The sequence below is a fragment of the Phacochoerus africanus genome, chromosome 13 (assembly GCF_016906955.1).
Source record: "Phacochoerus africanus isolate WHEZ1 chromosome 13, ROS_Pafr_v1, whole genome shotgun sequence".
NCBI classification, from domain to species: domain Eukaryota; kingdom Metazoa; phylum Chordata; class Mammalia; order Artiodactyla; family Suidae; genus Phacochoerus; species Phacochoerus africanus.
The window spans coordinates 47,772,466-47,786,334 of NC_062556.1; the positions used below are offsets into that span (position 1 = coordinate 47,772,466).

General features: G+C 45.6%; 1 protein-coding gene across 12 annotated transcripts in view; it reads left to right on the forward strand.

Moving 5' to 3' along the window:
• The first annotated feature begins 350 nt into the window (after positions 1-350).
• LMO7 (LIM domain 7) overlaps positions 351-13,869 on the forward strand; it is a 225,041-nt gene continuing 211,522 nt past the window's right edge. For 3 of the 12 annotated variants that reach the window (XM_047755669.1, XM_047755670.1, XM_047755672.1), the window contains exon 1: positions 506-698. In XM_047755669.1, coding sequence (XP_047611625.1) covers positions 639-698 — 60 coding nt within the window. In that variant the 5' untranslated portion in view covers positions 506-638. Of the gene's footprint in view, positions 699-13,869 lie in introns of all 12 variants that reach the window. The other 9 variants (XM_047755675.1, XM_047755677.1, XM_047755673.1 and 6 more) reach the window with 8 other exon arrangements.

The following is a 13,869-nucleotide window of genomic DNA, read 5'->3' on the forward strand; positions in this document are numbered from 1 at the left end:
GGCCCCGGGAGAGGGAAGGCGGCCAGGCGGGCAAAGGGGGGAGAATGCGGGCAGGATGCGGGCGCGGGGACGCATTCTCTGGGGGCCGGCCGCGGTCCGGGCGGGCAGCAGGGGAGCAAGAGCGTGGCTCGGGCCACGGCCTTTTGGCGGAGGGTGCCATCCCCTGGCTCAGACTGTCTGACCACAAAGGCGGCTGCGGCCGGGAACCCCGGGGCGCGGCGGGAGGTGGGGTGGGGGACGGAAGCGGCGACTGGGCGGCCCGGGGTGAGCGGCGGGGGTGGGCCGGGGCGGGGCATTCCGGGAGGGCGGCGGCCGCGCTGCGACTTTTGAAGTCCAAACAGTCCCCGGGGTGGTGCAGCGTGCGCCTCTGGTCGCCCTTCTCCGCCTCCCGAACTCTGCCGGGCTGCCCTGGTTCTCGCGGATCCGGGGGCGTTTGCAGGCGTTTAGAGAAAGCCACGTCTTCAAATTCTTGTGGGTTCGAAACTTTATCGAACTGCAGAGCGCAACAAAGGGAAGGAGAGCCCCGGCTTCTTGCCGACGAAGAGAGGCCCAGGCGGCCGGCCGGACGCGCGGGATCCCAGCCTTCTCGCGCGTCCACCAGGTTTTTCTTTCCTGCTCTTTCCCTAGCTCTGGAGGGGATGGAGGAGGCGGAGATCGACTGCGCCCTAGCGTTCGCCGAGGCCCAGAGATGGGTGGAGGTGAGTGCCTTTACTTCTTTACGCACGAGTTGGCGGCCTTGGACCGGTTCCCACCACTCTGCTTTCTGTAGCCTCTCCGGACCTCGCGGGCGCGGAGCGTCTGGCTGGTGTGCGCGCGCAGTTTGGGGGACTCGGCAAGTACTGCGTCTCCTATCATTTAGAGTCTAGAGAAATTTGGCGCTGCCCTCCTCAACCTCCCCAACCTCGTCAGTCTCCCTGGCTTCCCCAGAGTTCCTGCACCAAGGCAAAATCAGGAGCTTGACTCCCTGAGTTTGAGGACCGCGCATCCTTGTGGATCAGACCGCGTCTGCGCCAGGACGCTGGGGATGTCTCTGCAAAGCAGAGACGGCTCAGCGTCCTCGGGTGCGTTTCCTTGGGGTGGCTATAAATGGAGATGCCTGACGCATACTTGCTTGGGCAGCGTGTTGTGTGGGAGGGCCGATGGAGGAGTTTAGACACCTGTGGCGCACCTGGAGCGATGCTTTCTCCGTGGCAGTTTCGGAAGACTAGGGTGTCGGAGTTAGGGCGCGTGCTTTTTCCGAAGTCGGCATTGATAACACTTAAGATATCCTGAAATCAACTCACGCAAGTGTTGTAACTTTCTCAGCTGTGCCCCAGGGAGGAGATCTTCCATTGCCTCTTCCCTGTTAAAAAGAAAGGTCTTTTTTTTTTTTTTCTTTTGTCATTTTTGCTATTTCTTGGGCCGCTCCCGCGGCATATGGAGATTCCCAGGCTAGGGGTCCAATCGGAGCTGTAGCTGCCAGCCTACACCAGAGCCACAGCAACGCGGGATCTGAGCCGCGTCTGCAACCTACCCCACAGCTCACGGCAACGCTGGATCGTTAACCCACTGAGCAAGGGCAGGGACCGAACCCGCAACCTCATGGTTCCTAGTCGGATTCGTTAACCACTGCGCCACGACGGGAACTCCAGAAAGGTCTTTTTAACAGGGAAGTTTTTTCATCAACTCCTTTTTTTTTTTTTTTTTTGGTCTTTTTGCCATTTCTCGGGCCGCTCCCGCGGCATATGGAGGTTCCCAGGCTAGGGGTCTTCTAATCAGAGGTGTAGCCACAACATCGCGGGATCCGAGCCGCGTTGCAACCTACCCCACAGCTCACGGCAACGCCGGATCCTTAACCCACTGATCAAGGGCAGGGATCGAACCCGCAACCTCATGGTTCCTAGTCGGATTCGTTAACCACTGCGCCACGACGGGAACTCCTCATCAACTCCTTAGTGTTAGGTTTATCTGTAAAACGTTAACACCAGGATTTCTAGCCATTATTCTAGTGAATGAGAATGAAGACTTTTTAAATGAAGCGAAAGACGTCTTCGAGCAGATGTGAGTCAGGAACCATTGCTTGTTAGAAAAGTGTTGCCTTTACCAGCTTTGCGGTCACTTAGGGGTTCTTGATACCAAGTGCTGGTTTATTCAGCGTGTTTAAAAATTCAAGTTAGGATTAAAGATGAGTCCATGGGAAGAACAACATATTTAAGAATATCAAAACAATATTTTAAGATAATTCATTTCTCCTTAAATAAATGTGTGTACTGGAAAAAACCCAATAAATTTCAAATGTTACGCTTTTCACAGTAAAGGAAAATGAGTATCATTGCCCCCTAAATAGTGCGTTGGGGGGAATCTAAGAAATTAGCTTTGGTGTCTTTTTGTACTGAAATTTTGAGCTGGTTTGAAGGTGACTTAGAAAGGTGTGAGGGGCGGGGTGAGGAGGTTGGAAGAAGGATGGACACTGTATTCTGCATGGAAATGAGAGTGGAAAAATTCCAGCAATGTAGTTAAGAGAAATAACTTCCCCCATTCATAAACTTTGAAAAGTCAAGGCTTCCAAAGGTAATTTTCCATTAGCAGTCTGTGTTCTGCATGATTTTAGAAAAGAAATGAAACTTGCTCTTCTGTATTTGGGGATGGAGAGAGGGAGAAGGGAAGAAATTTGGGAACGCTTTCTTGGTCAAACATGGCTCCTGTGTGGAGTTTGTATCTGCAAGTTCTGTATTTGCTTCAAGGAATCTGTAAATATGGATGATTTCACATCCTTTTCTTTCATAGTACACAGTTTTTGGAAATCTAAACTTTCCTTGTTTGTGGTAGCTTGCTTATAATTGGATAAAATTTCTGTGAGAAATTTGTATCTAATAAACTTCGGGGAAGTGTATTATGATAAAAAGATACCATAGTGCATGGTAAATGCACTCAGCTTCTCACTCCCATTCTACTCCATCTAAAAGTGTTTATTGGGAGTGATTTGGCAGCTTTGTAAACTGTTTTGTTCATCATGAGCAGAAAGCCAGATTTTTCTGAAGGCTTGGCCATATCATTTACATAGGTTAACACTTCCGAAATGAAATTTAAGTGATTTTTTTTTTTCTAGAGCCACAGGGAGCAAGGCAGTACATTCATTGAAGATAGGTGAATGATTTACATATTCACATATACTTTTGGTATATTTGGGACATTGAAGTGAAAGCATTGTGTTCGCTATTAGGTTTATTTCTCCAGTTAGTGTCCAAATTTATCTGTCTCCTTAGCTTGGCCTGTACAACCAAAGCACATATTTTAAAATACCGTTCTTGCCAAAAGAAGCTGAATGAATGACTGTCTCATTGCCACAACCTCTTAATTTTGAGAACCCCTAATTTGAAGATAAAACATTGATTCCAAAGTGTATTTTATAAAGTGTTTTGGAAAGCAAGGAAGATTATAGTGTAAAATTTCTCCTGCTTACTAATAGTCTTTCTTGTTTTTCCATTTCTGTCAGGCTTTCCTCTCTATATATTAAGGCATAAGTGGGTCATTCATTCGCATATATATAATATATATGCAATACACATATATAAACATGTATCATTATAACATTCAAAAATGTATGTATATACATATAATACACATAAACACATGCATTAATATATATGTATTATATGTTATATATATCTAATACAATCTACCTTTATTCTGAGCTGCAGCATTGACTAGCTCAAGGTCAAAAGACTCCAGTAACCTTATAAAACTTTGAAAGATGACCAGAGCCCATAACAGTATGTCCTTTCCATTTCCATGTTTCCACCGGCAATTTTGAGCAGCTTTATTCTGCAAAGTTAAAGTCTGATTTGTTTTATTTTGGAAGGAGGAGGAGAAAGGGTAAGTGAAGGCTAGTGCTTGTTTTGCCAGTCAGTTGTCCTTTTATGACTCTTTTGTTTATTTCAAATTTTGCTTTGAGATCTAAAAGTGTGTGTATACACACACACACTTGGTTAGTTTCATATTTGAAGTCAAAACGTATGTAGGAATGTGACCTTTTAAGGTAATTTCGACATAATGATATTGGATTATTATCTGGTTGGTAATGCGGTCTAGAATATTAATACTGTAGTGAGCTGGTTTATGATTAAACACTGGTTTAAAGCCAAATAATGTAATGGTTTGAAGGCAAAGGCAGAGGGGAAGCTTGATTCCAGCAAGGTCATAGAGTGGGAGATGAAGTGGTAGAAAATGCAGCCTGGACCCTCTAATTTTAGTCCTTCTCTGTAGCACCTTTTAATTTTCTGTGCCTAATAGTAGCCACTGTCTATCTGGGGGCATTTAAAAGCCTTGTGATAAACAGACAAAATACCAATGAGACTGGAAAGTAGGTGTGTTGCCCTTGCATTGGTTGGTCACCCATTTCCAGCCGGTGAGTTTCTGCTCCCATCTAGGCTGAGGTTTAAACACAGCAGTAATTTTTATGACTGGGGCAGAACAGGCTCACTTAATTCATTACCTTCCTGCTCACCTTCCTGTTATCTCTGTGTTCAGTGTTTTCAATATCACTGTCGCCCCGTAGAAGGACCAAAGGGATGCCAGCTTGAGCTCATGGCCGAGCCTGGCACCAGAATAGGTACCCTTCCCCCTTTACTTCCAACTGGCCTGTTTCTCCACCTGCCTCATTTTATCCTTTGGGGATGTGTGCTGGTCACCACTTTCACTTGTCTTTAGTGCTAAGTTTTTAAAAAATTGCACTCTGGGGGTCCTCCACTGATACTTGCAAAATCCCCCTAAATGTTTTCCCTGTTTCTTTGTAAACCTCGTCCCTTTCATTGGTGGTTTCCAGCCTGAGGTCTGATTTGAAAGGGTTTGCTGGGTGCCCTAGAATCTTCAGCGCATATATATCAGTGTTGTCTGTAGATTAAATAAAGGTCTCAAAGATTTGTACTGTTGCTTTTCAGATGTAGGTAGAGCAAGGTAAACATGCATCGAAAATGTTTCTGTATTCCCAGGAGCATTTCTGGTAATTATATATAATTTCAATGAACAGATATTAAACATGAAAAGACTGATGGCAAAATTTTATTTAAGATTTTGTATATTAGAAAGCAATTCTTACACTAGCTGTTGTAATTAAAATTAGTTTTTCAAAATATTGGCGTTCCCTTCGTGGTTCAGTGACTAGTATCCATGAGGACGCAGGTTCCATCCCTGGCCTTGCTCCGTGGGTTAAGGATCTGGCATTGCTGTGAGCTGTGGTGGAGGTTACAGACATGGGCCGGATCCTGTGTTCCTGTGGCTGTGGTGTAGGCCGGCAGCTCCAGCTCCAATTTGATCCCTAGCCATGGAACCTCCATATGCCGTGGGTGCGGCCCTATAAAAAAAAGCAAAAAAAAAAATAGGTTTTCAAAATATAAACCTGATTTTGTTTCCTAAGGAGTCAGGAAATGATTTTTATTTTTATTTATTTTTTATTTTTATTGTTGTCTTTTCTAGGGGCACTCCCGTGGCATATGGAGATTCCCAGGCTAGGGGTCTAATTGGAGCTGTAGCCACCGGCCTACACCCCAGCCACAGCAATGCCAGATCCGAGCCACATCTGCGACCTACACCACAGCTCACGGCAACACCGGATCCTTAACCCAAGGAGCAAGGCCAGGGATCGAACCTGAAACCTCATGGTTCCTAGCTGGATTTGTTGACCAGCGAGCCACAACGGGAACTCCCAGGAAGATTTTTAAAGCCCACATTTACATTAAGCTGTGAAGCATCATTGTAACAGCTCTTTACCATCTGGTCTCTGTCTGTATCTCTATATTTTTGATCATTTTCTCCCTTACTGTTGGCATAGTTGCCAGATAGCATAGAGGTTAAGACCACAGTTTCGTATATGACATCCCCAGGACTTATTTATCTTATAACTGGAAGTTTGTACCTTTGACACCTTCATCCAAATCATGATGCCTGTAGTTAACACTGTTGCACAGTATATGTGAAAGTTGCTAAGAGAGTAGTTTTAACAAGTTCTCATCACAGGAAAAAATAAATTTTTTTTGGTAACTATATGAAAAGATGGATATTACTGTGGCCATCATTTTACCACACATGTCCAGTCATTCGGTGGTACGCCTTCAACTTATACAAAGCTCTATGTCAAGGAAATCTCAATAAAACCAAAAAGAAAAAAAGAGCACAGTTTTGGAATCAAATCATTGTTCAAGTCCCGGCTTAGCTACTTAAATGCTGTGAGCCTCTGTTTCCTATTCTTTTTTTTTTTTGGTCTTCTTAGGGCCACACCTGCAGCATGTGGAGGTTCCCAGGCTAGGGGTCCAATGGAGCTGTAGCTGCCAACCCACACCACAGCTACAGCAACGCAGGATCTGAGCTGTGTCTGTGACCTACAGCAGAGCTCATGGCAATGCTGGACCCTTAACCCACTGAGTGAGGCCAGGGGTTGAACCTGCATCCTCATGGATGCTAGTCGGATTCGTTAACTGCTGAGCCACGAAGGGAACTATCCTTTCCTTCTTTGAACCTTCTTTGGTGCTTGGGCAGCTGAATGAGATGTTGACTGCAGAGCAGTTGGTGCTCCCTAATCCTTGCTTGTGTTTCACCACCAACCGGTCCTGTTTTCTCACCTCCAGGCTGTTGGGCTTGGAATACTGGTTATTCCCTGTTTACTTAATACCTGTTACTCCTTTTCATTCCTCTGCACTTGGGATCTGCAGTCAACGTTCTGTGAGACCTTTTCTGCACCCTACCCATTGCTTCTTCTCCTCCGTTGCTTGTATGGGTTTCCCTTTCTGCACTCGGTGGTATAATTGCATCCATTTCCCCCTTAGACTAGAAGCTAACTGAAGGCAGGAATAGTATCTTATCTTTTGCCCCAGAATTTGGACAGTGCCAGGTAAATGCTTATTGAGTGAAAGTACAATTTTTTTTTTTATGACCACACCCACGGCATATGGAAGTTCCCAGGCCAGGAGTCCAATTGGAGCTGCAGCAGCCAGCCTACACCGCAGCCAAGCCACATCTGTGACCTACACCACAGCTCATGGCAATGCGGGATTCTTAACCCACTGAGTGGGGCCAGGGATTGAACCCAAATCTTCATGGATGCCAGTCGGGTTCATTTCCACTGAGCCACAGTGGGAACTCCCTGAAAGTAAAATCTTAAGGCTGTAGGTACCATAAAACCTAAGAATCAGGACTCATTCCTTTTCCCAGTGGAAATGTGTACCAGTGTCCAAAGCTGAGCTTGTTACTTTGGCGGTTGGTTGGGACCGAGGGCAAGATGTGAAGACCTGGGGCCCAGTGTGTACCTGCCTGTTTACTCAGTATTTCCTCTGCTGCCCCAGCCCTGTTCCCGAGTGATGTCATCTACTCCTGCCTTCTGTTACATCCCTCATGGGGACTTACATTCAGTCATTTTCTCATCCCCAAAATGCCAGGGGTGTGTCTGTTCTGTACCAGGCACTTGCTGGGCTTGTTGATTCAATTGCCAAATTCCTAGTCTCTTTTTAGAGCCTCCAGACAAAGCAAACTGCATGAGGAACAGACGTGCAGACAGATCCTGCAGCGCCATGAGATAATTGCTGTGATGGAATTCTGCAGGGCGTAGTGGTGGCGTTTAGGAGACACCTTCAGACCACAGAGGAGAAGCCTTTGAGTGGAGGCAGGAGTGGAGTGTTTGCCTCTTGGGCTTTGTAATTTGTCACGAGATCTTGGAGTTACATACAGCACAGCTTTCAGGAGTTGCTCAGACTAGTTTTTTTTGTTGTTGTTGTTTAGGAAATGTTTATATACGATGAAATTCATAGATTTTTAAAAACTTTTTACAGCCATGCCGGTAGCATAAGGAAGTTCCTAGTCTAGGGTCGAATCAGAGCTGCAGCTGAGGCCTGTGGCATAGCGATGGCAACACTGGATCCAAGCCACATCTGTGACCTACAACGGATTCTTAACCCATTGAGGGATTGAACCTGCCTCCTCCCAGAGACAATGTTGGGTCCGTGACCCACTAAGCCACAATGGGAACTCCAAAATGCATAGATTTTAAGTGTACAGTTGCAGGATATACTTTTGCCAAATGTATAGACCCATGTATCCATCACCCCAACTAAGGCATTGAATATTTTTCATCACTTAAGAAAGTTTCCTTCCAGAAGGACACATCAGTCTTTCTCTCTCCCATCTTGTGAATTCTAGCATCTTTTTTTTTTCTTTGTCTTTTTGCTATTTCTTTGGGCCTCTCCTGCAGCATATGGAGGTTCCCAGGCTAGGGGTCGAATCGGAGCTGTAGCCACCGGCCTACGCCAGAGCCACAGCAACGCGGGATCCGAGCCGCGTCTGCAACTTACACCACAGCTCACGGCAACGCCGGATCGTTAACCCACTGAGCAAGGGCAGAGACTGAACCCGCAACCTCATGGTTCCTAGTCGGATTCGTTAACCACTGTGCCACGATGGGAACTCCAATTCTAGCACCTTAAGATTTCTCAGGGCAGTGGTGAGCAGCCAAGGAGTGTCTTGATGTCAATTTGTTTCTTTTCTTTTTAATGCAACATTTTACTATGTCTTGAACACATCGTCTTTATTTAGCAATTAGGAAAGTCTCCGAGGACAGGAGGGGTGGTGAGAGATGAGGGCGTTCACAGATTTCTTGGGAAGGAACTGATTCACACAAATAGGAACCAGGGCAGAGATGCTATTAGAATAGCTTGACTCCAGGAAGCGTAAACAGATAGGGTGAGGTATTTCCTGAGGAACTGGGAGGATTCTAGCAGTGTCAGTCATGCTGGATCCTTCCAATTTACTGGTACACTGAACGCTAGAAATGGACCTTTTCTTAAAGTGGGCGAAAATACCAGGAACTTGTACCTTTCATGACATCCAGTGTCCTTGAACCAGCTAGAGAAATACCTCCCTGGGCCAAAGAAGATGAACAATTCTTTGGGTTTTTTTTTAAGCTTTTTTAGGGCCACACCTGCGGCATGTGGAGGTTCCCAGGCTAGGGGTCCAATCGGAGCTACAGCTGCTGGCCTACGCCCCAGCCACAGCAACACCAGATCCGAGCCGCATCTGCGACCTACACCACAGCTCTAAGTAACACCAGATCTTTAACCCACTGATCAAGGCCAGGGATCGAACCCATAGTCTCATGGTTCCTAGTCAGATTTGTTTCCGCTGCGCCAGGATGGGAACTCCCTAATTCTTTGGGTCTTGATACACCTCACTGGGTTACCTCTGAAAGCTTTGTGCTCATTTGTAGCCATGAACAGGCTTGCAGACCCCAGCCTCTCCCTATTCTGGCCAGAATCAAAAATTGTCATTTGCATTTTCCCTTTAAATAGATGCATAAAAGATGGACATTCTGCTTTTTCACAGATCATGAATGATGTTAAACATTTATCTAGCAGGTGGCTCCTTGGGTTTCCTCCAATGAGGAAGGATGAAGCTGAAACAGAGAGGGTTCTGTCTCCTCTAAAAGAGGTCACCGAAGATTCAGAAGGCCCCTGACCTGGTGAGGTGAGTCACCAAGGTCACGGGCATGGTAGGGCCATTGAGGAAGTGTCTCCTGAGTTGTCTTGGTTTGCTTTGGAGTTGTTTGGAGACAGAGCTGTTGAGTTCTCAACACAGTTATGAGATGAAGAAGAGAACAATTGTCTGTTTTAAGGAAGTAGAGCACCTTGATGGTGCTTTGGCCATTTGTAAAGCACAGAAACCCTTAAAGCTTCCCCAAGGCTGAGAGAGGAGTGCTGTCCTGCTGGGCCACAGGGAGGGCATGATGCACTCAAGCCATTCCGTTCTTGTCCTGGGCAGTGCTCTCTGTCTCTGGATGTCACGAGAGCCTCAAGTGTTCAGGGATTTCTCTCTTTCTCTTTTTTTTTCTTTTTGCCTTTTCTAGGGCCGCACCTATGGCATATGGAGGTTCCCAGGCTAGGGGTCCAATCAGAGCTGTTGCTGCTGGCCTATACCACAGCCACAGCAATTTGGGATCCGATCCGAGCAAGGCCAGACACCGAACCCACAACCTCATGGTTCCTAGTCGGATTCCTTAACCACTGCGCCATGACAGGAACTCCTGGTCAGGGATTTCTTTTGAGACTCATTGGCTCCTTTTGCTTCCTTTTGCTTTTGTTTGAAAAACAAAGTTTGAAAACTAGTTTCACTAGTTTGAAAAACAAAGCAGGGAGTTCCTGTTGTGGCTCATGGGTAATGAATCTGACTAGTATCCATGACTCAGGTTCGATCCCTGGCCTTGCTCAGTGGGTTAAGGATCTGGTGTTGCCGTGAGCTGTGGTGTAGGTCGCAGACACGCCTGGGATCCCACGTTGCTGTAGCTATGGTGAAGGCCAGCAGCTACGGGTCTGATTTGACTGCTATAGCCTGGGAACTTTCATATGCTGCAGGTGCACATATGAAAGCAAAAAAACCCCCCAAAAAACCCAGCATCAATACATTTACCCGACTTTTTTAGTTTGGAGAAAATAGACTGTAGGTGAACTCTTTCATCTGTTACCATCTGCAGGTTGAATTGTCTGTGTTGTTCCTGGGTCCTGCAGCCCCCAACAGGAAGTTCTCAAGGGTTTGTTGAGCAAACGAATGTTTGGGTCCAATCAAAAAGTTGGCTGATTTAATGGCTGTCTCTAGATCTCCTTAAACCCATTACCCGTCAAAAATGTATTCGAGCCCGAGGAAATGATAAATTATGTGTACCTGTGTTTACTCTTTCTGAAGGTAATTGTTGGGTATGTTTCTTTAAAAGCGCGTTTGATGTTCTCAAAGCTCTTAATACAGATAATAGCTGTCATAGACGCATGGCTTGGAGGACAGGCATTTAACACACTCACTCTGCCACTTTGCTCTAAGGAGATGGGCTTTAGCACATTTTACAGGTAAATCGCCACACAGCACTGTAAACAGCCCTTTCAAAGTTGGTAGAATCCTCCCTGGTAGGATTCTCAAGAGACTGCTTCTGATTGCGCAGCACAGGATGCTCACTTTGGTGCTTCGGTACATTTAGATGATAGTTCCTAGTCCTAGACAGCGCGTCTAGGGCTGGGGACGTGGGCAGATTTTTTTTTTCTTCCATACGTCCTGAACGTGGCCCTAAAAAGCAAAAAAAAAAAAAAAGCAAAAAAAGAAAAAAAAGCATTTTGCCTTCTTGACTAGATGGATCTGGGAAAGAAAGATCTGATTCATGTACCACCATTATAATGTTCAAAGGAAGGGGAGTTCCCGTCGTGGCGCAGTGGTTAACGAATCTGACTAGGAACCATGAGGTTGTGGGTTCAGTTGTGGGTTCGGTTGTGGGTTCGGCCTTGCTCAGTGGGTTAAGGATCCGGTGTTGCCATGGGCTGTGGTGTGGGTCGCTCGGATCCCGAGTTGCTGTGGCTCTGGCGTAGGCTGATGGCTACAGCTCTGATTGGACCCCTAGCCTGGGAACCTCCATATGCTGTGGGAGCGGCCCAAGAAATGGCAAAAAAGACAAAAAAAAAAAATTCAAAGGAAGGGCTGTCATTACCAACCTTATGATAAACTTTGATTCTGGAATTCTTTTTCATTAGAGTTGAAAGTCTTTCATTCTACCCAAGGAAGGAGAAAATAAACAAGTGTTTGGTCTTCTGCAGTGGTGTCTAGTCAATTTGGAATTTTATCTTATTGCTCACAGAAAATATGGTACATCTCCCAGTGGCATCGGGCATAGTTGGTCATACTTTCCTTCTTGAAATATTTCCTTCAATTGCCCTCTGAATTTTTCCTCTCATTTTACGTAATATTTCTGACTCTCCTGTGCTGAATCCTAATTGTATTGATGAGTAAATATGAGCTGTCCCAGGGTTCATTCATCTCCCCACATCATCAGTGCTTGTCCACAGCCTCTTCCTTGCAGGTATCAGGTATCTTCAAATCCATAGCTTTGTACACCTCTTGTGTGCTGATAACTTCCATATTTATATACCCGACCCTGCCATTGTCTTTAACGCCCCTCTGTATATTTATGTGTATACACACGCATACACACACACACATGTTCAAGATTTCCAATTGTATGTCACATTGGCACATCACACTTTGTTCAGAATGAAACTCTTAGTTCCTCTCTCTTCCTACCACCTACCTCCTGATCCCCCCAGGTTTTTCATTTTAGAAAATGACACCACTGTTCATCCACTTGCTCAGGTTCCCAACTTTGAAGTCATCGTTGACCCTTGTTTTTTTCATTTTTTAAAATCACACTCACATCTAGTCTGTCCAGAAATCCAAGTGGCCATATCTTGAAATACATCCAGAATCTGACTACCTCCTGCTGTATCTATCATCACCTCTCTACTTCCAAAGTAACAGCCAGGTTCCTCTTTAAAAATGTGAACCAGAGATGGTCATTCACCTTTCCTCCCTGCACGATGGCCACCATTGCGTTGAGAATAAAATCTGAATTTTTAAATTTTATGGTTTTTTTTTTTTGTCTTTTTAGGGCCGCACCTGTGGCATATGGAAGTTCCCAGGCTAGGGTTCCAATCAGAACTACAGCTGCTGGCCTACACCACAGCCATAGCACACAGGATCCTTAACCCACTGAGCAAGGCCAGGGATCGAACCTGAGTCCTCATGGATGTGAGTCAGGTTCGCTGACCGCTGAGCCATGATGGGAACCCCTAAAATCTGAATTTTTAACCCATGGCCTACAAGGCCCCACACAATCTATTCCCTGCTTGCCAATCTCATCTCTGCTCCCACTCTTCATCTCGCTTGCTGTGCTCTGTCATACTGGCTTCCTGCGATTCCTCAAATGCACAAAGACCCTTTTCATTTTAGGGCATTCGTGTTGCTGTCCCTTTGTATGACTACATTTCCCTCACCTATCCAGCTCTCAGCTTAAGTGAAGCTCCTCCTCCCTGTCTCCCTCTCTGTAAAGTAACCGCCCTGGTGAATCCATGCCCTTATACTTCATAGCACTTGTCATCACTTGCTGTTGTAGGATACATGTTTTTGGTTTGGCTGTTACTCCCCCAAGAATATGAGTGTTTCATGTGCAGGTTTAAAACACTTGATTTTTTTTCAAGCCTTGAATAGTGCCAGGTATTTAGTAGGTACTCAATAAATATCCGTTGGATAAATAAATGGATGAATGTACAAATGACTTTTATTTTTATTTATTTATTTATTTATTTATTTATTTATTTTGTTATTTCTTGGGCCGCTCCTGCGGCATATGGAGGTTCCCAGGCTAGGGGTCGAATCGGAGCTGCAGCCACCGGCCTACGCCAGAGCCACGGCAACGCGGGATCCGAGCCACGTCTGCAACCTACACCACAGCTCACGGCAACGCCAGATCGTTAACCCACTGAGCAAGGGCAGGGACCAAACCCGCAACCTCATGGTTCCTAGTTGGATTCGTTAACCACTGCGCCACTACGGGAACTCCCAACTTTTAATTCTTTATGCTTGATATCTTTCTAACTGCTATAACTGACTTTCTGGCTGTGTTTCACTGAGCAAGACAGGTTGGTTCTCTTATGGGGTTTTGTTGTGTTTTGTTTTTCTTCTTCAACTTCATTTCTGGCTTGAGCAAGTTCAAAGCATGGTTTTAAAAAAGCAAGTTTAGACCATGAGAGATTGACTTTGCTCATGTAAAGATGTCCAAAGGTAAGCAAGTATCAGAAGGTAATAAACATCCCAGGAAATCTGAAAATGAGCCTCCTTAGCTGAATATCTGCACTGGGGACAACGCCTCATCACAAAATTCTGAGGATTCATCATGAAAAAGATCTTTGAGCCCCCTGACAGGTGTCTGCCAGCTTGAGCATGGACCGTCCCTGAGAACTAACTAGAGACAGAGAAGCAGAAAATAGCTTCACCTTGTATAGAAGCAAAAGGAAATAATTAAAAATTTGACACCAAGAA